General features: G+C 44.7%; 1 protein-coding gene across 1 annotated transcript in view; it reads left to right on the top strand.

The window, feature by feature from the left end:
- Window positions 1-24,531, top strand: part of TBC1D2B (TBC1 domain family member 2B) — a 146,734-nt gene that overhangs the window by 16,862 nt on the left and 105,341 nt on the right. Inside the window, exons 2-4 of the mRNA XM_077264205.1 lie at window positions 5,302-5,458; window positions 6,813-6,975; window positions 13,420-13,592. Of these exons, the coding sequence (XP_077120320.1) occupies window positions 5,302-5,458; window positions 6,813-6,975; window positions 13,420-13,592 (493 nt within the window). The remainder of the gene's footprint in view (window positions 1-5,301; window positions 5,459-6,812; window positions 6,976-13,419; window positions 13,593-24,531) is intronic.

The raw sequence follows: 24,531 nt of genomic DNA, 5'->3' as shown, positions 1-24,531 counted from the left end.
GAAGCGCATTACCGTAACACTGTAACTACTGTTATATGGGTAGGACTTTCTCCACTTCTCCAGATATACACTGTTCCATTGGTTGCAGCGGTTTAATGGGTGGATACAGATTTTTTCTGATCGGCGCTGTGGTGCGCGTGCGCGCGTCTCCGTCTTGGCTCCGCCCCCCCACTTCCGGCAACGTCCTGCAGCGGGTGCGGGCGAGAACAGTATTGTTCTCGCCGGTCCCGAGGTGGGATACGTCCGGGCGGGGGTGGGCGGACCCGGACGGCGTCGTGCGCATGCGCTAAACTCACATAGCGCCATCATATGATCGATCAGGTGGTTCGTTTGTGTCACTATTTAAGGTCCTGTAGGCAGTTACTAACACACTTCCCCTTGAAGAAGCAAGGCCAAAATGGCGGCGAAACGCGCGTCAGGGTGCGTGCAGAGGCTTATCCGCACTTAGGTGAGGCATCTCTTACTGTCCTTGTTCATTCCCATGCATCTGATAGTGGGTACCCAGTATGGATCTGGGCCCTGCTATAACTCACATATGGGACTAACGGTGTATCCCTGAGAACATTTATGCATGGGTGTCTTGAGGTCCAATTAGAATGCTTATGCCTTTTTCTTGATATACGGGGTATTTCCCTAATATATAATACTTATTGTGCGGTAAAACCCTTACCAGTCTGGTGTCTTATGTCATTTGTCATTCTTTTTGTATTGCACTATCATTACCTTGACAAGTGCCTGGTTTTTAAGTGTGTCATTTTTCAATAAAGTTTGTATTTAAACCTTTTAAACAAGCTTCCATTGTTTCTCCCGATCAGCATTCCTATAGTGCATGGAAGTACATGCTATTGTGGGGTGACTGACATCAGTCACCACAATGAATCTGGTATTTTTGTTAACTATTCTACAATACAAGCACAGTGGATGGATTTTTAGAAATCCCATGCCCACTATGCTTCTATTTAACACTGCGTAAACTCACCCACGGTGCAGGTTTACGAGCCGCAGCATGTCAATTTTTGTTGCTGAGACGCCAGTCTCCGAAACAGAAATTTCCACAATCTAATGTATTGGATGCAGTAAATCCGCATTGTTCAATACACATATGCAAGTTTAATTGCGTGATTGAACTCATCAAAAATACTGTGTCTAAAGCGCTGCTATTTCCTGAAGTACCTCTATTTCCTGATTTGGGGCACATACTCTGTGTTTGCAATACTGGTATATTCAGTTTCACCCTTTTGTCAAGTAAATGTAACTCTACTGCTGTTATGCTTTTCCCTTATTGATTATATATTTCCTTCACATGCAGCATGTCACTTTTTTCAACGTTTTTTCACCCATAGAAGCAAAGCAGTGAGTTAAAGGGAACCTGTCACCCCCAAAATCGAAGGTGAGCTAAGCCCACCAGCATCAGGGGCTTATCTACAGCATTCTGTAATGATGTAGATAAGCCCCCGATGCATCCTAAAAGATGAGAAAAAGAATATACTCACCCAGGGACGGTCCCGGTCCAGTCCGATGGGTGTCGCTGTGCGGTCCGGCGCCTCCTATCATCATCAGATGATGTCCTCTTCTTGTCTTCACGCTGCGGCGCAGGCATACTTTGTCTGCCCTGTTGAGGCCAGAGCAAAGTACTGCAGTGCGCAGGCAAGGTCAGACAGGCCCAGAGACACAGCGTGAAGACAAGAAGAGGACGTCCTCGTAAGAAGATGGGAGCCCCCGGACAGGACCGCGACACCCATTGGACCGGGACCACCCCTGCGTGAGTATAATCTAACCTCTTTTTCTCATCTTTTAGAATACATTGGGGGCTTATCTACAGCATTACAGAATGAAAAAAGCCCGTGAAAAAACAAAATTGTTAATCTTAAGATTAATAGCATTCTGAAGCTGTCTGGTGCCCACATTGAGAGCCCCACTGCCAAGAGGAAAATAACTTTATTCCTCCCGGCAGCCTTGGGCTTTCAGTCAAGCATCAGGCTTCGGTTTCAGTCACAGTTCAGTGCATAGTGAGCGGCAGCTGTAACCACACCCCTGGCACTAACTGACAGCTGGCTTATCAGTGCAGAGGCTGTCCGTCAATGCCAGGTCGTGGTGCAAGCCGCCGCTCACTATGTACTGAGTGGTAACTGAAGTTGTGCCGGTGCCACCCCTATGACTGAAAGCCCAAGGCCGCACAGCTTTAGAATGCTGTTAACATGCATATTAAGTCGAAGTTTGCAGGTCAATAGCGTTTTTTCACATGACAGGTTCTCATTTAAGGTTTGGTGGTATTTACCGTGCATGGCAGTTCCATGGTAACTTACGTTACATTCACAAGCCAAAAACTGACTACAGACTGTTCTTTGAAGGCAGGCACAAAAAGGAGTGAATGTATATTTCACGTTAAACTATTCTCAATACAGTTTGATTTTTCAACAATACAAATTAAATACAAAATAAAGTGTTATTACTTGGTAACTTACGTTACACAAAAAGGAAAGGCAATTGAAGCATGATATATGGGAAAAGGTTGAAAAGGTCCAGGGAGCCGAATACTTTCGCAAGGCACTGTATGTAGTTCACACCAATGAATTCACATGCAGCCTATGTTTTGTCTAAATAAAGTCAGTTTGCCTTCTCGAATATGAACAGTGATAAAGTTGAACACATTCTTTGTTTTGTAACGTAAGTTACCTACATTTCTTGTAATAAAAACTGTTGCATTTAACTTGAGAGGTTAAAATAAATTTGTTAAAGTTGCTTGGACTATGGTGTTTTAATACAATAAAAATAGTGCTTCTCCCCTGTTTACCAGAACAGAAAATTTGGCAGACTCATGATATGGACGATTTCAGCTATAATCGCAGCAAAAGGTGGCGCAACAAAGTATTAAGTTAAAGGGGCCGAATAATATTGCATGCCTCACTTTTCAGTTTTTGAATTTCCACAAAAATTTTAAATAACCAATAAATTTCGTTCAACTTCACAATTGTGTTCCACTTGTTGTTGATTCTTCACTAAAAATTTACATTTGGTATTTGTATGTTTGAAGCATGATAATGTGGGAAAACTTCCAGGGAGCCGAATACTTTCGCAAGGCACTGTATGTAGACAAAAATGTAGTATAAAAATGTAATCAATCAGTATTCATACTTCAGTTGTCAACATTTTTGCAGAGTGGAAATTTTGATTACAAAATATGACCGTTGATCAATTACATAAATTTTGATCTCGGCCTACATATGTGGTCCAGTCCAGTGAATTCAGACATCTAATGAAGAACTTCAACAAGGATGTAAATTTGTGCTCACTGCTCATTTAACTTCCTGGCTAATCAAACTGTGAAACATTTAGCAGCAACATGAAACGTAATGAATAGTTAATACATTATGCAATATAAGAACTCTGCAAGTTACAACTTAATTTATGCTTGGTTCTCAATCCTACAAAAACTTTTTATCTTTTTGGTAACTTACCTTACTGAGAAAATGTCTACAATGGAATTGTGCAAAATTTCTGGTATTCAATAATCTTACAGAACCAAAGATATTATAGTATCTTGGTTTCCTAACAGTACTTAATTTATATTTACTGAACTTAAGTTATGCATGTTGCTAGTTAATAGTAATCCAGTTACCAATGTAGCCTGTTACTGTATGATTCTAATAAGAACAGTAGGTGTTCACATTCAACCCTCTGCCATCTTGGAAATATATGGAATTTGAAAGTGTTGCCACCTTATGCCATGTGTAATGAAGTACCAACTTACAAAAAATTAAATATTTCCAAAATATTTGAAAATTTTGAAACTATTCCTTTTCAGCATGGTACTGCCCTGCAGTTAAAGGGAACCGGTCACCCCCAAAATCGAATATGAGCTAAGCCCACCAGCATCAGGGGCTTATCTACAGCATTCTGTAATGCTGTAGATAATCCCCGATGTATCCTGAAAGATGAGAAAAAGAGGTTAGATTATACTCACCCAGGGGCGGTCCGGTTCTGGTCCGATGGGCGTCGCGGTCCGGTCCGGGGCCTCCCATCTTCTTACGATGACGTCCTCTTCTTGTCTTCACGCTCCGGCGCAGGCGTACTTTGTCTGCCCTGTTGATGGCAGAGTAAATTACTGCAGTGCGCAGGCGCTGGGCCTCTCTGACCTTTCTCGGCGCCTGCGCACTGCAGTACTTTGCTCTGCCCTCAACAGGGCAGACAAAGTACGTCTGCGCCAGAGCCGCAGCTTGAAGACAAGAAGAGGACATCATCATATGAAGATGGGAGGCGCCGGACCGGACCGTGACGCCCATCGGACCGGGAACGCCCCTGGGTGAGTATAATCTAACCTTTTTTTCTCATCTTTCAGGTTACATCGGGGCTTATCTACAGCATTACAGAATGCTGTAGATAAGCCCCTGATGCTGGTGGGCTTAGCTCACCTTTGATTTTGGGGGTGACAGGTTCCCTTCAAATAATGCATTACTCTTACATTACTGGTCAGTAAAATTATGGCAATACCTAATTTATGTAGACTTTTTCATTACTTTTGCAAAATTATTAGTATTAAGTCATTTGCTTTTGTTTTTGCCATATTTATTTTTTTGTTTGACAAAATGTGGGGGCTTGTTTTTAACAGGACAAGTTGTAATTTTCAATGATGTCATTTTATAATTCATACTACGTTTGACTTTACACATATTTAGGAGGCAACATTAATCGGAAATGGCTGTTTTTGAATTGCGTTTAAATGTAATTTTTTTTACAACATTTACTGTGCACTTTGTATGTTAACTTTATTCTATGTGTCTGTACGATTATGGTGATACCTTTTATAGGACTTTTATGTTTTACTACTTTTACACCATAAAATAACTTTTCTAAATGTAATCCTTTGTGTTTAGTTTTTGGACAGCCATCTTCTGAAAGCCAAAGCTTTATTATTTGTTTGCTGATGTGGCTGTGTCGGGGCATGTGTTTCATTCTACCAGTTTGGGGAACATACAACATTTTGATAAAATTTTTTGGGTGACGCACAGAAAATAAAAACCGTAATTTTGGCATTTGTTTTTTTTTTCCTTCTAAATTGTAATAAGTGAAACCTATGGTGAGTATCTGCAAAACACTTACCACAATCCACCGCATATGTTACCTGTGAAAATCCACAGCTTTCCTGAGACAATAGATGGAGGTTTAGGATCATTATTAGATGAGAAAAGCATAAATGATCAGTTTAATGTAGAGTATTTGTATAAGAGTGTATAAAAGCTGAACGTTTCACCATCAAATTTAGTTGAATTTAGACTGAATGGTATTTCTTTAAAATTTTAGGCTACTAGTCGCCAAGCAACGACTTGGTGGCTGCAAGAATTACAGCAGAAGCGTTGGGAGTATTGTAATAGCCGGAGGACTGGAGGAAAGCGAGATAGCATGGTGAACCCTACTGCTGGGCAGGTCCCCACCGGCTTGGTAGCCAAAGAAAGCTCAGGTAAAACCTATGGAGTTTGATATTATTCTCAATAAATCTTAGGCTGCTCTCACACAGCAGTTTTTCCTATGTTCAGTGACTCCATTGAGGCTTCCATTCGAAGACCCCTGCAAAATGGAATTTGGGGATTTGTGCCGATTGCGCCATTGACTACAATGATGCAGATGGAGTGACCGTGTGCTCTGTTATGCATCATTTTCAGCCATATATACGCCTTAAGGAGTTGAGCAGTATGACTTGGAAGCATACACCTTGGTGCCCTCCTCCAATTGGTGTTTACGGCAGAAAATGATGCACAACAGAGCTTACCTTTTACTGGTAGGTTCGGACTTAAGCCCTGACGGGGCCACTGAAGGTAGAAAAACGCTATGTGAACTCGGCCTTATAGTATAGTATCATGTATAAGAATAAGCTGTATGAACACACAACCTTCTTCGGCCAACCTCCATGACAGTCTGTAGGTTGCTGTAAAATATTGTCTATGGTCTGCAATAATAATCTACTTCTTTATTTTGTTTTGTATTCTCACTCACATTGTGTAAGTTGAAGCAATGTCAGACGTTTGAGTGCTGCTTATAGGTTTACAGTAATTGCTTCAAATGGGGGGTATATAGGGAAGAGTCCAGTTAGTTCTATCTGCGTCTCACTGTATGTATATAGAGCTGTAGATATGCATCTTTGGCAGTCATTCATTCACATTCTTATGGGTATGTTACTGTTTGGCAGGAATACAGACTTTTCTTGGTTCTTGTAATGACACGTCAAATGGATATGAGATCGCATTGAAAGCATAACTTCTGAAATCAGTTAAAGGGAACCTGTCACACAATTCTAGCTGTCCATGCAGCGTGCGGCATGAACCAGAGCCTGGCTCTATGATTGCAGCCAGGTATGTTTCTGGCATGTCAGAGTACACCTAGTCGCAGACGAGACTAATTCTGCTTCTCCCCGTGCCTCTGGGTGATTGATGTGTCCCTTCTATGTTATTATTATTATGTATTAGTACACACATATACATAATAATAAGTGGAGACCTGTCAATCGCCAGCAGCGGCACTGGGAGAAGCCAGATGGAGGCAGAACTGGATTAGTCTCGTCTCTCTCTATAGCTCCTGGACTACTCTTCAAAATGATTTTGTTTGAGTGTTTTAGAAAAAAACATACCTGGCTGCAGTTGTGCAGCTTGGCTCTGATACATGCCGCCCACTGTGAAGGCAATATGAATCGCATCACAGGTTCCTTTTTTAATAATTGACTCAATGAGGTCTAAGCAATGTCTTTGTGTCTTTCTTTTTTTTTTTTTTTCTAAAGTACATTTACGCCTTTTATATTTTGCCTGTTTTTTTTTATGTAGAAATCACGCCTGTGCCTGGTATGACCGATTCGGCAGAACGGGCTCGTATCCACTTTACAGCTGACATGTGTCCCGGTGCCCTCGGAGATCAGATAGCCGACCACGGATCCAGTCAGTCTGGCGCAGTGCAGGGCTTGCTCCGGCAATGGAGTAATGATATCAGGTACTCCAAAATGTATGAAAAGATAAAAGAATGCTAGTTTACTGCAACATCAGAATACCACTGGTAGAAGGCATATTGTAAGTTCGGGCGAGTGGCTGTGCTATGGCTTAAACAAGTGTTGCAGGATGTTACGCTGATATCTAACACCATCTTGCATATGATTTCTGATTACAACATAAAGCTTGAGATGCTGTAATCCTGTTCTTGTAAATTGTTGCCAGAGACAAAAAACACTATTGTACAAAACAGCCTATATATGACCACAAAGCTCAAGAGGCTTTTTCACAGGTTCAGCTATGTGGCTTAGATAAGTATCACCATTTAAACTTCCTGTGAAATGACTGATGATGTAATCACTTTGTCCGTCTCATTATACAAAAGGATCCTTTAATGCATTGCAGAAAATGGCCTATTATTTAAAGTTTTTTTTTTTTTTTTAAATGCATTTATCACAAAAACCTGATTACTTCAGCAAGTGTTTAAAAATGGGAAATTCTGCAATTTTCACACTGGGCTCCGGGGCTTTTTTATATTGTAACTTAAAGAGAACTTGTCAGCAGGATTGTTAAGAGTAACCTACAGACACTGTCAGGTTGGCGCCGTTATACTGAATAAAATGATACCTGGGTGATGAAATCCATTTTCTGGTTGTTGTTTAATCTTTATTTTCAGTTAGTGAGATTCTCGTGCTCTGGGGCGGCCTGTGGGGGGGGGACTTCCTGTGATGCTCTGATTAGATATCTGTATGGCTTCTGACAGGTCACTGAGCCTTCAGTGACCTGCCCCCTATTTTACGTAATGAACATTATATATACAAGTGCTTCTTACTAAATTAGAATATCATCAAAAAGTTAATTCATTGCAGTTCTTCAATACAAAAAGTGTAACTCTTATATAGAGTAATTACAGAGTGATGTATTTCAAGTGTTTATTTCTGTTAATGTCGATGATTATGGCTTACAGTCAATGAAAACCCAAACGTCATTATCTCAGTAAGTTAGAATACTTAATAACACCAGCTTGAAAAATGATTTTAAAATCTGAAATATTGTACTACTGAAATGTATGTTCAGTAAATGCACTCAATACTTGGTCGCGGCTCCTTTTGCATCGGTTACTGAATCAATGAGTGGCATGGAGGCGATCAGCATGTGGTTTCCAGGAGCATGCCCAGGCATTGTAGGGAGGTCGTACAGGCACGTGGAGGCCACACACACTACTGAGCATCATTTCCTTGTCTTGAGGCATTGCCACTGAAGTTGGATCAGCCTATAACTTCATTTTCCACTTTGATTTTAAGCATCATTCCAACTCCAGACATGCGTGGGATATTAGTTGTGATTTACGTTGATAATTTTTAGGTTTTATTGTTCTCAACACATTCCACTATATAATGAAAAAAGATTTACAACTGGAATATTTCATTCAGTGATATCTAGGATTTGGGATTTTAGTGTTCCCTTTATTTTTTTGAGCAGTGTGTGTATGTATTTATATATGTGTATATATGATATATTATTTGCAGTAGGTGGGTGCCTGCGCTACAGCATGATCCGCATGTGTAATATGCAGTTCATTCTTTTATGTCATGCTGTAAATAAATTCATCAGGAAAAAAAAAAGTCTGAAAATGTCGCAGGCGCTGATGGCACCATCTTTGAAGTGGATTTTTTTTTCCTCTAGCAAGATGGCGCCTGCGCAATAGCAGCTATGGGATCACCGTTATCTGCTACTGCGTAGGTGCCGCCGGTGCTTGCTTCTCACTATTGTGGTGCCCTGTGTTATCAGCTCTGTCCAGGTGTTGCCTGTCATTGTGAGCCAGCTGTAAACTCTTCCTGAAAGGGTATGACGTATGATTCTAAAAAAAACCAAGTGATCATTGTGAAAATTGCAAGGTTACTAATTGACTTTTTTTTTTTTTAAACTCATGAGATGGAAAAAAAATCATTTTTTAACTTTAACAGTACACGTACCACTTCCTTTTAAGGCAGAGAGTCTAACTTTAATTGCCACCTAATCAGTCACTAAGATTTGACCTCTCCTTCTGAGTCACGTCACAAAGGTCTAAAGGCCCCGTCACACATAGCGATTTACCAACGATCACGACCAGCGATACGACCTGGCCGTGATCGTTGGTAAGTCGTTGTGTGGTCGCTGGGGAGCTGTCACACAGACAGCTCTCTCCAGCGACCAACGATCAGGGGAACGACTTCGGCATCGTTGAAACTGTCTTCAACGATGCCGAAGTCCCCCTGCAGCACCCGGGTAACCAGGGTAAACATCGGGTTACTAAGCGCAGAGCCGCGCTTAGTAACCCGATGTTTACCCTGGTTACCAGCGTAAATGTAAAAAAACAAAAACAGTACATACTCACCATCTGATGTCCGTCAGGTCCCTGGCCGTCCACTTCCTGCTCTGACTGAGTGCCGCCGTACAGTGAGAGCAGAACGCAGCGGTGACGTCACTGCTGTGCTGTGCTCTCACTGTACGGCGGCACTCAGTCAGAGCAGGAAGCGGACGGCCAGGGACCTGACGGACATCAGATGGTGAGTATGTACTGTTTTTTTTTTTTTTACATTTACGCTGGTAACCAGGGTAAACATCGGGTTACTAAGCGCGGCCCTGCGCTTAGTAACCCGATGTTTACCCTGGTTACCAGTGAAGACATCGCTGGATCGGTGTCACACACACCGATTCAGCGATGTCAGCGGGACCTCAACGACCAAAAAAAGGTCCAGGCCATTCCGACACGACCAGCGATCTCACAGCAGGGGCCTGATCGCTGGTACGTGTCACACATAGCGAGATCGCTACTGAGGTCGCTGTTGCGTCACAAAACTTGTGACTCAGCAGCGATCTCGCTATGTGTGACGGGGCCTTAAGTAGCTGAGAGCTTGTGCTCTCTATTTGTAAAATATTTGCACTTTAAAGGGGTTGTCACATCAGAGATTGAATGCACCCCCAAAAGACATGCCATAAACCTTTAATAGATGTGGGACCTGTATCTTATTTACAGAACTGAAGTTTCCTGATATCACCCCTCCCCACATTCCCCCCTTCTCCATTTCAACTGGCGTTTGACCACCAGTGAATAAGGAGGTGGCAGCGCATGCACTTTCTCTCCATTCTTTGCTATAGGAGTACCAAACGCTCATAGAAATGTAACAGTGAGAGACGTGCTGCCACCTCTCCACTCATTGGTGCTCGGATGCCAGCTGGAACGGAGGTTCCCCATTCTATATATGTAGTACCCTCATCTGTCAGGCATTTATTACATGTCCTTTGTATATTCCATACATATTTGAGACTACCTGTTTAAAGGCTTCTATAGTTGTACCTGTGCCTGCAAAATAAATTTCAATCCTGGATGCTAGAAGGCTATTACATTGTTTTTTTTGTTCAACAGTTTTGCTAATAACAATGTAAAACAGATCTTCAGAATATACCTATGTGTGAAATAAGGTTTTTTTTTTTAATTAAATATATTTCTAAAGGTGCTATTGACAAACCTATAGATGTCCATAGTTATGTGTAAAATTGAGAAATTACACGGAAAAAATAATGAACATATGAAGATAGAGAGGTGCCAAAAGCCATGGAAAGTCACTTAACGAGCTAAAATCTATCGGTAATTAGAAAGCAATCCTGCCTCTAAGTGAAAAATATCAGCTGTGTCAATTGATGGTCTATAAAGAGGTGTCTCATTACCAAGGTGCCAAACAAGAAATATCTCATTCTGGGTAAAACCAGTGAGTTGTCTGAAGACTTTCACAACCTTATTGTTGCAAAACGTACTGATGGCATTGGTTACTGAAGAATTTCTAAACTACTGAAGGTTCCAATGAGCACTATTGTAGCCGTAATCCGGAACTAGAAAGAACATATTTTCACCACGACCAGGTGCTCCCCGCAAGATTTCAGACAGAGGAGTGAAAATAATTATCAGAAGAGTTGTCCAAGAGCACCACCTGTGGAAAGTAGACGAAAAACCTGGAATCAGCAGTTGCAATTGTTTCAAAGAAAACTATAAGTATTGCACTCCTCTTCCATAGCCTGTATGCACACTCACCACGCAAAACTCCATTGCTGAACAAAAATCAAGTTCAAGTGCCTCTAAAGTTTGCTCAACAACATTTAGACAAGCATGTAAAATACTGGCATAATCTAGTCTGGTCAGATGAGATGAAAAGCCCACAGAACCTTGAGGATCTGAAGAGTGGGCGAAAATCAGACATGAGCAATGCATGCGACTAGTTTCTCCATGCAGGAGGCATCTTAAAGCTGTCACCGCCAACAAAGGCTTGTGTACAAAGTGTTAATTACATTTCTTTAGGCGTGTTCAATACTTTTCTCTGTGTCATTTCAGATTATTGCAAGTGACTTAATTTATGGACATCTATGGTTTGATTTCTTTGCCTGTGTGGATTGAATGGATTGTTACCAACATCTGGTGAGAATTTCATGTCAATAGCAGCTTTAGAAATATATTTACTTAGAGAATTGTTGACTTGTTCAAAACTCATTTCACCTGCTATATTTATAGAGAGAGGGAGAGTTTTGTATTTTAACTTCACGCAAACTCAAGCTTTTAAACATGTTTAGATGGCTAAAGATGCTCTAACCCCAGGATATGCCACCAATATTTGACTAGTGCTGATCCAAATATTGACTTTTTTGTAGTCTTATTAGGGACAATGCACTATCTTATATCATATCAGTATTGTCAGATGGATTTTGTTACTTTGACTTTTTGATATCATCATTTAGAAACCTGACACAAGTAGAATGCAGAACTGTAAATGTCCGTAATTATATTTATTGAAATTCTAAAAATGTATTTTTCTGTTTTAAGATTCTGTAACTTCCCTTTCCTAAATTGCAAAAATGCTCGTTTTTAAGGCTTAAAAATGCTTATATGGATGCCTTTACACACTGTAGTTTCTGGTTGTTCAGAAACTGCAATTTTCAGCTGCAAACAAATGTACCAACAAATTTTGCCTATTAGGATTTTTGGAAATCTCCTATATATATTTATAGGGAGGTTAACAATTAATTAATCTGTTCTCCAGACGATTTTTTTTAACCTGTGCCATCACAAAGTGAGATAACAAGAATTGATTTAAAAAAAAAAGTGTTTTTTTCAGCAGTTTTTACATTGTGGAAAAGGTGTGTCTTTCTTCTACTCTAGTATGCAATGTGTGTGGGTACTCTAAGGATGACCAGCACTATTTAAAAGGCTTTTATACCTGAATCTCCAATTTCCTTCCAAAAACATGAATGTGTTAATGGGAGCCTGTTACCAGTTTAGTAGTTTCTGCCATCTCCATCTATGCTCCCGGCTTCTCTATCCCTCCTGCCAGCTGCTGATAGCTGCTCTCCTGCTGTAATTGACCTGTCTGACGCCTCCTGCGTCATCAACATAGTCGAGCAGAATCACCAGCTCGCGCCTGCGCACTATGCTCTGCCCTGTTGCGGGAAGAGCCGAAATCATAAGTGTGCATGTGCCGTTATGATTTAGGCTCTGCCCGTAGTAGGGCAGAGCATAGTGCGCAGGCGCTAGCCAATGATTACGGTACTTGGTGCGAGATTTTGCCCTGTTATGTGGATGACACAGGAGGCATCAGTCACATCATTTACAGCAGGAGGATGACTATCAGCAGCTAGGAGGAGGGATGGAGACCGCAGAAACTACGCTGACCTGACCGACAGGATTAACATACAGCGCTGAAGAACTTCAAAAGTTTTTTTTTTTAAGGGGGAGTCAGGGGGTTATATAACCATTGATGGACTCCATCACAGGCACCGATTAAGGCCATAGTTTTAATACTTACAATTGCTCATTTTGTCTTTCTACCCAGTAAATTCTTCTTTCCTCTGCTCTATGTAAAAACAGGAAGTCTCATTCCCCCTCTTCAACTCCTGTCCCAGCTGCTTCCTTCTCCCCCTGCCCCATAGACTCTTGCAGTGACTCATAACTTATGCAGAGAAAATTTACCTCCTGTTTCTACATAGAGCTTAGAAGGATACTGACTAGTCAGTTTTTAATCATGTGATGTCATAGGAGAACAGAAGAACTAACTGTATAGATGAGCAAAATGAGCAATTATAAGTACAACGTGCTATATAATATGATGATTGGCGTAAAAACGGCGTAAAAACTTTGATGGGAGCTCTTCTTTAACACTAAAAATTTCTGGAAGATGGTTGTTCTTTCATATGTATTGTATAAAGGAGGCATTCTAGCGAGCTTGAATTAATCGTATATTCGCAGGGTATTTTTGATAGGCTTGGAGTAGCATGTGGATAACCTTTTTCCATATAAATGAATGATGTTGGATTATACAGTAAGTTCTCCTGGCCTTAGATTGCACTTAATGTGTACAACCAGTGCAATCTCATATACACGGTATAATAAATGCTGTAATCTGGTCTTTCCTTGTGTTAGAAACTCTGTGCAGAACCTACGACCTGGCAGAAATAACAATGAATGCAGGAAGAGCATTTTTTACACCAATGAGGAATGGGAGATGCTTAACCCAACCCCTAAGGAGCTGGAGGAATCGCTTCTACATGATGAAAGGAGAAGACCTCCTATGGAAGGTGGAAAATGGAGTACAGGTAGAGCCTTGGGTATACAGAATGTAATGTGTTGTTTCTATCTTATAAAGTGACGCGTATCACTAGGATGTGCAATCACATTTTGATTGGTGGGGGCATAAATTGTAGAAGCTCTACCAATCGTGAAAATTAGTGGTACATAGTGCTGGATCAGTTTAAAGCGTAACTATGTTTATATATTTTATAAAAAAATATATATATTTTCTCCAATTTGCATGTCCTTTTAATGTCCACCAAATGTACACAGAGCAATGTATGAGTGCATAAACTTTCTGTTAGGTCTGTCGTACTGTTCTGTGCCCAGCAGGTGGCAAGGGTATGGCTGTGCAAGAAAGACAGCCCGTTTACTCTCATGATTAGTATTGGTCCCATAGGTTAAGCCCCCACCAAGTCTTTTTAGCCCTTTGCACTTTGGGAACAATCCTTTAGCTTTCTGTAGGTGAGTGTTTCACTATATGTACCTGCTTAGAACCAAAAGTGATCTGTAAGGCTACGTTCACACTTTGCGGGTTTTGCCGCGGATCCGCAGCGGATTTGACACTGCGGATCCGCAGCAGTTTTCCATGCAGGGTACAGTACAATGTTACCCTATGGAAAACAAAACCCGCTGTGCCCACGCTGCAGATTTCCGCGGAAAAAGCCACGTGGCTTTTCTGCGGAAAAAAAGAAGGAGCATGTCACTTCTTGGTGCAGAATCGCAGCGGTTCTGCACCCATAGAAATGCATTGATCCGCTCACTTCCCGCATGGGGCTGTGCCCACGTTGCAGGAAGTTAAGCGGATAATGTGCAGATGGTACCCGGGGTGGAGGAGAGGAGACTCTCCTCCAGGCCCTGGGAACCATATTTTGGTGTAAAAAAAAGAATTAAAATAAAAAATGATCCTATACTCACCTCTCAGCGCTGCCCGTGGCGTCCGGTCTCAGTTGCTGTGCTTGCAGGACCTGTGGTGACGTCGCAGTCACATGATCGTGATGCCGCCGCGGTCACATGACCGTGACGTCACGAAGGTCTTTGTCGGCACAGCCGCCTGCATCACCGAGGAGATCCGGACATCGGAGGGTGAGTATAACTAATTTTTATTATTTTTTACATTACTATTGATGCTGCATATTGCTGCATATGCAGCATCAATAGTATAGGCGGAAACCCGCAGCGGAAAACCGCGGAACAAACCGCGATAATTCTGCAGGGATAACCGCAGCGGTTTTGCCCTGCAGATTTATCAATTCCGCTGCAGGATTAACCCGCAGAGCAGGCCGCAAATTGTGAACGTGGCCTAAAGCTGCATTTACACTACGAGATAATCATGAATGAACGTTAACAAAAAATATATATATAGTGCAAAAAAATCATTGTTTTTTGTGGCGCATCAACCTGTGTTAACAGGACTGCCACTGCCGAGAACTATGGCAGCCTATGTGCACTGATTGCTCAGTCGGCACCATTTGTTTTGGTCTGCCTGTCTAAACAGACATTTAACCCAAGAACGCATACCTGGGGCCTCGCAGGCCTGCCAGGTTACTTGTTTCTATTTTCTGTAAAAGTACTTTAGTTAGAATTTTGAAAATCTAGGTAATCCTCAGGTATATAGTTGTTAGTAATTTTCAGTTATTCATATATTTTTATGTTACAGATATTTTGGTATGACAACCTTTTTTTGGGACTACCCCATATTCACGCACCTGGGGCCTTTTAGGCCTGTACTAGGTTTACATGTGATACTCAGTCTTTTTGTCTGTATTGTTGCTGGGGAAGAACTTTTATGACTCTGCTATTGCTGGGAAGAGTGTGGATTCTGCATGAAAGTGAAATTTCTTTGTCTGATGAAGAGTACATGCCACCAGCTAATGTATCAACTTCATCGTCCAGCGATTCTTCAGATGATGAAGAAGTAGTGGATCCAGCAGAACGTTCAAATAGAACATCTAAAACGAATATTTCTCCTACGCCTCATTGGGGGACACAGACCGTGGGTGTTATGCTGCTTGCCACTAGGAGGACACTAAGTGATACAAAGAAAGTTAGCTCCTCCCCTGCAGTATACACCCTCCTGCTGGCCCTCAGCTAACCAGTTCTTGCTTAGTGTCTGTAGGAGGCACTTGGGTCTGTTTTCAGACCCCAACTTTCTTATTTTAATTTTAATTTTTATTTTTTTGTAAATTTTTATTTTTTATTCAACGGAGTGAAGGGGGCGACGGATCCTTTTTTATGGGACCCGCTCTCCCCCGAACCAGCAACAGGCGAGCACGGCGAGTATACCTCCCCGTCCCTCTCCTGCGACGCGGGAGCACGCCAAATTTTACTCGGGCAACGGGTTTCCATCTTTGGTCCCGATTTCCCTTCCCCCTGCAAGACGGCGAGCACATAGAGCCTGGCTCTAATGTTCCTCTCCGGTGGCCCGACATACAAGGCCCACATCACATGGCGTTGCATACTTGCGGCAGAGCCCAAAGGGATTGCAGAAGAGGATGAGGATGGAGCGCGCAGGGACAGGGGGACCTGCATTACCGGACTGTGAGTACATCAGGAGTTCCCCTCCTGCGCTCCGGATCGCTTTGCGGCCGCGCCACCTCACACTGCCGGGCAGGCCGGAAATTTAGTCCCCGGCTTTTCAGCCGGAGTAGGCCGCAGTGGCCTCTATGGGGTAGGCGCCGGCGGTACTTACGGCAGAGCCCCTGGGGACAGGCGCCGGCGGTCGGAAACTGCGGCGGTTAGCGTCGCTCCGTTGCGGCCGCCGCGCATCCCCAGGCAGGCTGGAAATTTAGTCCCCGGCTTTTCAGCTGGAGTAGGCCGCAGTCGGCAGATCCCTCCCACGGCCGTAACCCCGCCCCCTATATCGGCGCTTCTCGTCCGGGACGAGAGGCGCCCGGCAGATCTCGGGGGCCATGCTTCCTCACGCTGCCTGCCTGGAAGATGCGGTCCTGGGGGTGCCACTGGCCGGTACGCCAGCGGCAATCATTCGGCGCGCGGCCCGCCGACGCGCTCCACCGGCAGGCTCCATAAATTTAGTCCCCGGCTTTTGCAGCCGGACTAGGCCGCAGTTGAAATCCCTTTCAGGAGCGGAGGTGCTTTCATGGTCCCGATGGGCTGAACTTCGTGGATGTACAGAAGCCCCCCTCCATGGTCCGGGCAGCCTCCACCACTGTGAAAGCGGACAAGGAGGCGGACGGTTCCTCTCCACCTCCCTAATAAAGGGATGATGGATTGAGTTTACCTCTCTACCCCTGCACCGTTCACGCTGCAATACCCGACATCCGCGGCGGCTCCATGCCAGGACGCGCACCGTTGGTAAGTGGATCCTGCCAGCAATGGGCTTCTGCAGCGGGATATTGACAGGCAGTCTCAGACTTCCCTGTGGCCACCTCCCTGAGGTAACGCTCCAGCCGGCTAACAAATTTAGCTCCCGGCTCCGGCCGATGTGTAGTCCGCACCTCCAGAAGCGCACTGTGTCGCCTCAAGGCGACTTAGCCTTTTTTTCCTGGCGCTTAGCGCCTGACGCGGAAGCGCTCAATTTTCTCGAGCAACGGGTGACCACCCCTAACTCTTACGCTGACGCCGGCTGCAGAAATTTACGCCCCGGCTGGGGCCTATCATGGAAGTTTCGAGGCTCCGCCCACGTCGTGCCTGTAGCTCCGCCCCCTAAATTGTCGCTTCTCGCTCGCTGCGAGATTTTACCTGAACCCGCATGACCAGTATTCCCGGTCTTAAAGTCACACGACCAGTATTCCCTGGTCTTAAAGGCACGTGACCAGTATTCCCTGGTCTTAAAGGCACGTGACCAGTATTCCCTGGTCTTAAAGGCACGTGACCAGTATTCCCTGGTCTTAAAGGCACGTGACCAGTATTCCCTGGTCTTAAGGGTACGTGACCAGTATTCCCTGGTCTTAAGGGTACGTGACCAGTATCCCCTGGTCTTAAAGGCACGTGACCAGTATTCCCTGGTCTTAAAGGCACGTGACCAGTATTCCCTGGTCTTAAAGGCGCGTGACCAGTATTCCCTGGTCTTAAGGGCGCGTGACCAGAATTCCCTGGTTTTAAAGGCACACGTCCAGTTTTCCCTGGTCTTGAAGGCACGCGACCAGTATTCCCTGGTCTTAATGGCGCACGACCAGTATTCCCTGGTCTTAAAGGCACACGACCAGCATTCTCTGGTCTTAAAGCCACACGAACAGTAATCCCTGGTCTTAAAGGCACACGACCAGTATTCCCTGGTCTTAAAGGCACACAACCAGTATTCCCTGGTCTTAAAGGCACACGACCAGTATTCCCTGGTCTTAAAGGCACACGACCAGTATTCCCTGGTCTTAAAGGCACACGACCAGTTTTCCCTGGTCTTAACGGCACACGACCAGTATTCCCTGGTCTTGAGGGCACCATGGCCAATCCGAAACTGGTCATAAATGAGGAGCCCTCTGCCGCCGATCCCAGTTTATCCCAGTGTAACTAGTTCCCTCAGCCTAAACTCCCTCGTAGAGCTTTTGCCATCCAGTCCGGATATGCGATTCACTGGACAGAAGCCTCTACGCGGGATGCTATGCCTGGTCTGATTTTTAAGGGCGACAGGCACTTTAAAGGGCGCCGGTCTCCCCACACCATCAACAGACGGGCACTCGAAGGTCCAGGCCTAACGCCAGACAGCCTGTCCTGTCCACCCGGAGACCTGCACTCTGTGGATGTACAGAGGCATCCTTTTTTTCGGGCGTCTGAGCACCCCCCTCTGCATCACCACTATTTAACAGAAGATGCAAGTAGGCGAATTTCCCTCTCCACTTCCTTGTTAAGAGGATGGTGGATCGAGGCTCCTAATTTTTAACTCTGCAATGACCTGCTGGAAGCAGCGGCGCATTCTGCCACTCGGCAGATTAACCGGGTACAATCTCCTGTGGGTTACCTACCAGTATCCCTGCCCGATATGTCCTCAATTAAAGATGCCACGATCTGTCAAATAGCACATCTGGTTTGTTCCGTTTGGCAGCTACGGGTCCAGCCCTTTAACCTCCCTATCCGCCGCATGGATGCTAGAGCAACGGTCTCCTGCTTAGAGCCCTTAACTACTTTGATTCACACCAGTATCCCTTTCCTGAAGACAGTTCAGCTGGTCAATCATATTCTTGAGCGGGAGACTAACGAACAATCGTACGTTTCCGCAGCCCCGACCAACAGTGAAAGGGTTGTCCAGGACAGTCTAGATCTAAGGGATCTTGGTTACTAAAAGGTGGAACGATAAGTAGGACCGATTCCGGACCTCAAACTTCTCACAATCTTTTCACAAGGTTCTTCTTCTTCTTCGAATGGAGTCTCATCCGCTCAGCCATTACTTCAACAAAAAAGGTGCAGTTTCGGGCATCCATCGACATTCGGGATGCCTAACCTCTTCAAAAATTCCTTTGCTTTTCCATTCGTGAATAGCATTTAAGTCACGACCTTGTTCTTCGGCCTTGCTACCGCATCCAGGGTGTTCGCAAGGGTCATGGTGGCTGTCATCTTGCACCTAGAGGCGTGGTCGTCCTATCCTGTTTGACCGACTGTTTACCCACCCTTGCAGGACTACGCTAAGTCGTCTATATCTCTTGCGATACCCTCTCACCTGGGCTGGTGGCTAGACTTAGACAACTCCTCATTTCCAGCCCAGCAGATATCCTTTTTGAGCATGATCCAGTATTCTTCCAGAAGGGTGGTAAATCTCCTTCCAGACAAGGTCATGGTTTTTCAACAGGGAGCTCGCGCTCTTGCTCACTCATCCCCTCATTTCTTTCGATTTGCTGGGAGGGTTCAAAAAAAAAAAAAAAAACGGAGACGACAATGGAAACAGTTTCCTTTGCTCCGTTAGTTTTCAGCAAGTCAAGCAGCCTTTCAGACGATAGTCTCTGAGCTCCTTCTTCATCCGGAGTTTTTTTCTCCCGGTTCCATGGTTACTAGTGACTTCCAATGCCAGTCCTCTTCTCCCGATCATTGCTCTGGAGATCTCAAGGGTAGTCCTATAGTAGGTCCACTCCTTATGGCGGGTCAACCCATCCAATTGGACAACGCCACGGCTGTGTCATACGTCAATCATCTAGCGAGTACCCACGTTCAAGCACCATGGCCAAAGTACCTCACATGGGCCGAGATCTATCACTCGGTGATCTTGGCAGTTCATATCCCAGAAGTAGAACTCTGGGCTGCGAACATATATAGCCGTCAGGGTTTCACCTCAAGTGAGTGGGAACTTCATCGGAAGTATTCCATCAGACCCGCCTTCACTGGAGCTCTACAGTTGTAGCTCGGATGGCGTCCTGACTGATCGCCTGTGTACTGGAGTTTGTTGTTCGGACTCCAGATCCAGGAGCCTTCGCACTGCATGCTCCGGTTATTCCGTGGTACCAGTTTCCACTTCCGAAAGCTTTTCAGAAGCAGAAAGGGCCCCAGTGATCCTCGGAAATCCGTACTGACCACGTCAGTTCGCTTGCGGAGCTGGTAGCTTTCTGTATTTCTGCAACAAAACTGCAAGTAGGGACCACCTCGCAGGATGTTTTTCACATGTAATTCTTCCCTATTGCATACCGTTAGATCATTGGGATCTATTCTATTAGGGAAGGTTGCCCCCTTTTCTCTCGGCTATATCCTCATCCTGACGAGTCTTCGGTGCTAATGGGTCTTTTCAGATTTTTTTCTCTTATTTCCTTCAAGGCAAGGTTGTCCTCAAGCCTTCCCTGTCCCTAGTTACCAAGGTGGTATTGTATTACTACTGTCATGAGGGCATAGTTCCTCCCTCATCTCTTTTGGCACCACTCCACAAAATGGAATGAGGTCCCCATATTCCGGACAGAGCAAGTGCCCTGAGTAGGTATGTCTTGAGGACGGCGTCCTTCCGAAGGTTGGACACTGTATCTTGGGTTTCCTACCGGTAAGAGGAAGGCTTCCTGACTTTTACAGGAAGGGTTTGGCCGTCTCCATCGGCCATTTAGCCTGGTGTATTCTTTCACCATCCAGTAGTCCTTCCGTGTTAGATGACAGCCTATCTCCCCGTCTATCGTGGGTTCCAGGCACCAGGCGTCAACAAGACACGCCTGCACGTTTGCGGATTCGTCCAGTCCGCATGCATTCTTGAAGCATTATAATTCCCAGACTTCCACAGATGTGACTCTGGGCAGGCGGACTCTGCAAGCCGCGGTGGCGCACTTGTAAGTAGCAGTTACACAGAGCCTGATCTGACGTTGTCCCCACCCAGGGACTGCTTTGGTACGTCCCACGGTCTGTGTCCCCCAATGAGGCGTAGGAGAAAAGGAGATTTTTGTTTACTTACCGTAAAATCTTTTTCTCCGAGCCAATCATTGGGGGACACAGCTCCCACCCTAGTATTGGCTTATGCTTGTTTTTACAATCCGATATGCTATACTCTCATATATAATATGACATGCTGTAAGCTAATATGTTGTTACTGATCTCCTACTGCTTTTTGCACCGAACTGGTTAGCTGAGGGCCAGCAGGAGGGTGTATACTGCAGGGGAGGAGCTAACTTTCTTTGTATCACTTAGTGTCCTCCTAGTGGCAAGCAGCATAACACCCACGGTCTGTGTCCCCCAATGATTGGCTCGGAGAAAAAGATTTTACGGTAAGTAAACAAAAATCTCCTTTTTTTGGAACAGTACTGCTGCGGCTTCTGCACATACCCCATCACATAACATTATTAGAGTTGCTTAAGGAGCTGTTGGAATTCCCCAACTCATGTCCAAAAGAGATGTTTTCTGTAAATTTGTTTCGGATGATATTGCAGATGAGGTAGTTTTGTGTACTAACGTAGAAGGAAAACGTATTGCGTCAGGAAATAAAAAAACATGGAAAAATATAACTAAAGAGGAACTATATGCTTATATTGGCCTTAAGGTACCGTCACATTAAGCGACGCTGCAGCGATAGCGACAGCGATGCCGATCGCTGCAGCGTCGCTGTTTGGTCGCTGGAGAGCTGTCACACAGACCGCTCTCCAGCGACCAACGATGCCGAGGTCCCCGGGTAACCAGGGTAAACATCGGGTTGCTAAGCGCAGGGCCGCGCTTAGTAACCCGATGTTTACCCTGGTTACCAGCGTAAAAGTTAAAAAAACAAACAGCACATACTCACCAGCGCGTCCCCCAGCCTCTGCTTCCTGACACTGACTGAGCTCCGGCCCTAACAGCACAGCGGTGACGTCACCGCTGTGCTTTCACTTTCAGTTTAGGGCCGGCGCTCAGTCAGTGTCAGGAAGCAGAGGCTGGGGGACGCGCTGGTGAGTATGTGCTGTTTGTTTTTTTAACTTTTACGCTGGTAACCAGGGTAAACATCGGGTTACTAAGCGCGGCCCTGCGCTTAGTAACCCGATGTTTACCCTGGTTACCAGTGTAAAATATCGCTGGTATCCTTGCTTTTGCTGTCAAACACGGCGATACACGGCGACCTAGCGACCAAATAAAGTGCAGACCTTCTAGCAGCGACCAGCAATTTCACAGCGGGATCCAGATCGCTGCTGCGTGTCAAATACAGCGATATCGCTATCCAGGTCGCTGCAACGTCACGGATCGCTGGCGATATCGCCTAGTGTGACGGTACCTTTACTCTTCTGGCAGGGTCGACAAAATCATACGATGTTCCAATCAGAGAGTTATTTCAGAACCCATTTGCAGATCCACACTACAAAGCTACTATGTCCATCAATAGTTTTGAGGGTATTCGGAGATGCCTTCGTTTTGATGAAAAGAGAACTCGCCCTGTGAGGTTGGCAACCGATAAATTAGCCCCTATTAGCTATATCTGGAATCTTTTTATCAAGAACTGTACAAAGCTTTACCATTCCAGTGATAATGTGATAGTGGACGAGCGTTTCTGTTCTACTTGCGGACAAAATGTATGCAAGGAACATTCAGCAGAAAAAATAATATGCGAGAATTGTCGAGGGAATATGTAAAGTTACAAATAAATATTCCTGCACCAAGTTTGCTACAACCAAAAAATGTTTTCATAAAAAAATTGCATATAGAATGCCTATATTTGGCGTGCCCGTTTACTTACTTTTTTGTTGTTTTATGCACATAATTATGTTTTGAAATATACACATCTTAGGCTGTGTTCCCAGTAGCGCTGGGGTTCGCCAGAAGGGGATCCATAATGGATCTGACCTCCTGGTAACTCCAGCTAAGGCTGCCGGAATGGCGGGATTCCGCCAGCCTTAGCTGGGGTCACCAGGAGGTCAGATCCATTACGGATCCCCTCCTGGCGGACCCCAGCGCTAGTTGGAATGCATCCTTACCTTGCAATTGTAAAATAAATTTTGAAAAGTATTTTTATTTGAGTTATTCCGTGTTATTTGCACACAGGCCTAAAAGGCCCCAGGTGCGTGAATATGGGGTAGTCCCAAAAAAAAGGTTGTTATACCAAAATGCCTATAACATAAAAATATATGAACAACTGGAAATTACTAACAACTATACACCTGAGGAATACCTAGAGTTTCAAAATTCTAACTAAAGTAATTTTGCAGAAAATAGAAAACTAGTAACCTGGCAGGCCTGCGAGGCCCCAGGTATGCGTCCGCCAGCCTTAGCTGGGGTCACCAGGAGGTCAGATCCATTACGGAATCCCGTCCTGGCGGACCCCTGCGCTAGTGGGAATGCATCCTTACTTTGCAATAAACTTTGAAAAGTATTTTTATTTGAGTTATACCATGATAATTGTAAACAGGCCTAAAAGGCCACAGGTGCGTGAATGTGTAGATTTCTATGGGTATGCGTTCTAGGGTTAATCAACCGCCGATCGGTAAAAATGTACCAATCGGCGATCGTTTTATGCCTCTGATCGGTCCTTGTAAATGGACCCTAAGTTGTGGTGAACATCTAATGTTCTGTATTGTGATGAGCTTGCCATGGACTAAAGACTATTGGACCAATGGACACAGAATCCACGGCTCTAAGGGATGCGGGCTTTTTCCAGCATGGAGCACTGGGTATGTCGATCTTATTGTTGTGTTTTATTAGAGATTTGCTTGCTCGTCAGTTTAAGGTGCACAATAAAATGTTAATGGATCAGGAGGGGTGCCGTGGTAGACACAGTTCACACATACACATATCATGCTCATCCAGATCCCGGATTTATGAAGCAGAGATGTGCGAGCTGGATCTTATGTATACATAAGTCCAGATACAAGATTAGTAATTGGGTAAAACAATCCTTGCATTACTCATTTTAGTGTCTAAGGGGCCTCAATTAAGCCTTTGTTCTTTCAGCCACTAGTCCCATTATGTGGATGGGGATAGTAAATCTAGTGGAGCCACCAGCACGGGAGGTCTCACATTCAGTCCCAGGTGAGCAGCTCGGCCTCAGGAAAATACCTCCACCAATGCACAGTGAGCTTTTGTGGGGAGTGTTTCCCTAAAGGTGGGCTCGATCCCGGGGTGAGCGGCTTGGGGTACTTAAGACTCTGACGAGGGAATTAGGGGGTTGTTACCAGTTGGAGATGAATACACTGGCTACAGTCCTGGTATCCGTATGTAGGATCATAGGCTGTGACTGCAGACTATGCCGCGAGAGATACAAAAGCTGTGGGCCAACCAAAAGTTAGGAGACAGTGGTTATCATCTGGTATGGGATCAGTGGAACTACCGGTTCATGGTTGGGGTCTTGTGGACTGGGGGCATTTCATTGTAGCCATCTAGCCGGAGTTGCTGTAAGACCGTTGTCGGAAAAGATAAAACTAATTGCATCGTTAACCTGCCTAGGTGATTAACCCCTTTTCGACGTTGGGTGTAATAGTACGCCCATGTCAGAATCCCTCCCTTTGATGTGGGCTCCGGCGCTGAGCCCACATCCTTCCCAGCACGTCATCGGTTTTGAACAGCTGACATGTGCCTCTAACAGCTGTTGGTGGAATTTCGATCTGCCCGCAGCTGTTAACCTGTTAAATCCCGCTGTCAATCTCTGACAGC

Source organism: Ranitomeya variabilis, chromosome 5, assembly GCF_051348905.1.
Source record: "Ranitomeya variabilis isolate aRanVar5 chromosome 5, aRanVar5.hap1, whole genome shotgun sequence".
Taxonomy (NCBI): domain Eukaryota; kingdom Metazoa; phylum Chordata; class Amphibia; order Anura; family Dendrobatidae; genus Ranitomeya; species Ranitomeya variabilis.
The sequence above is the reverse complement of the archived record's forward strand: the minus strand, read 5'-3'. Positions and strand labels throughout refer to the sequence as shown.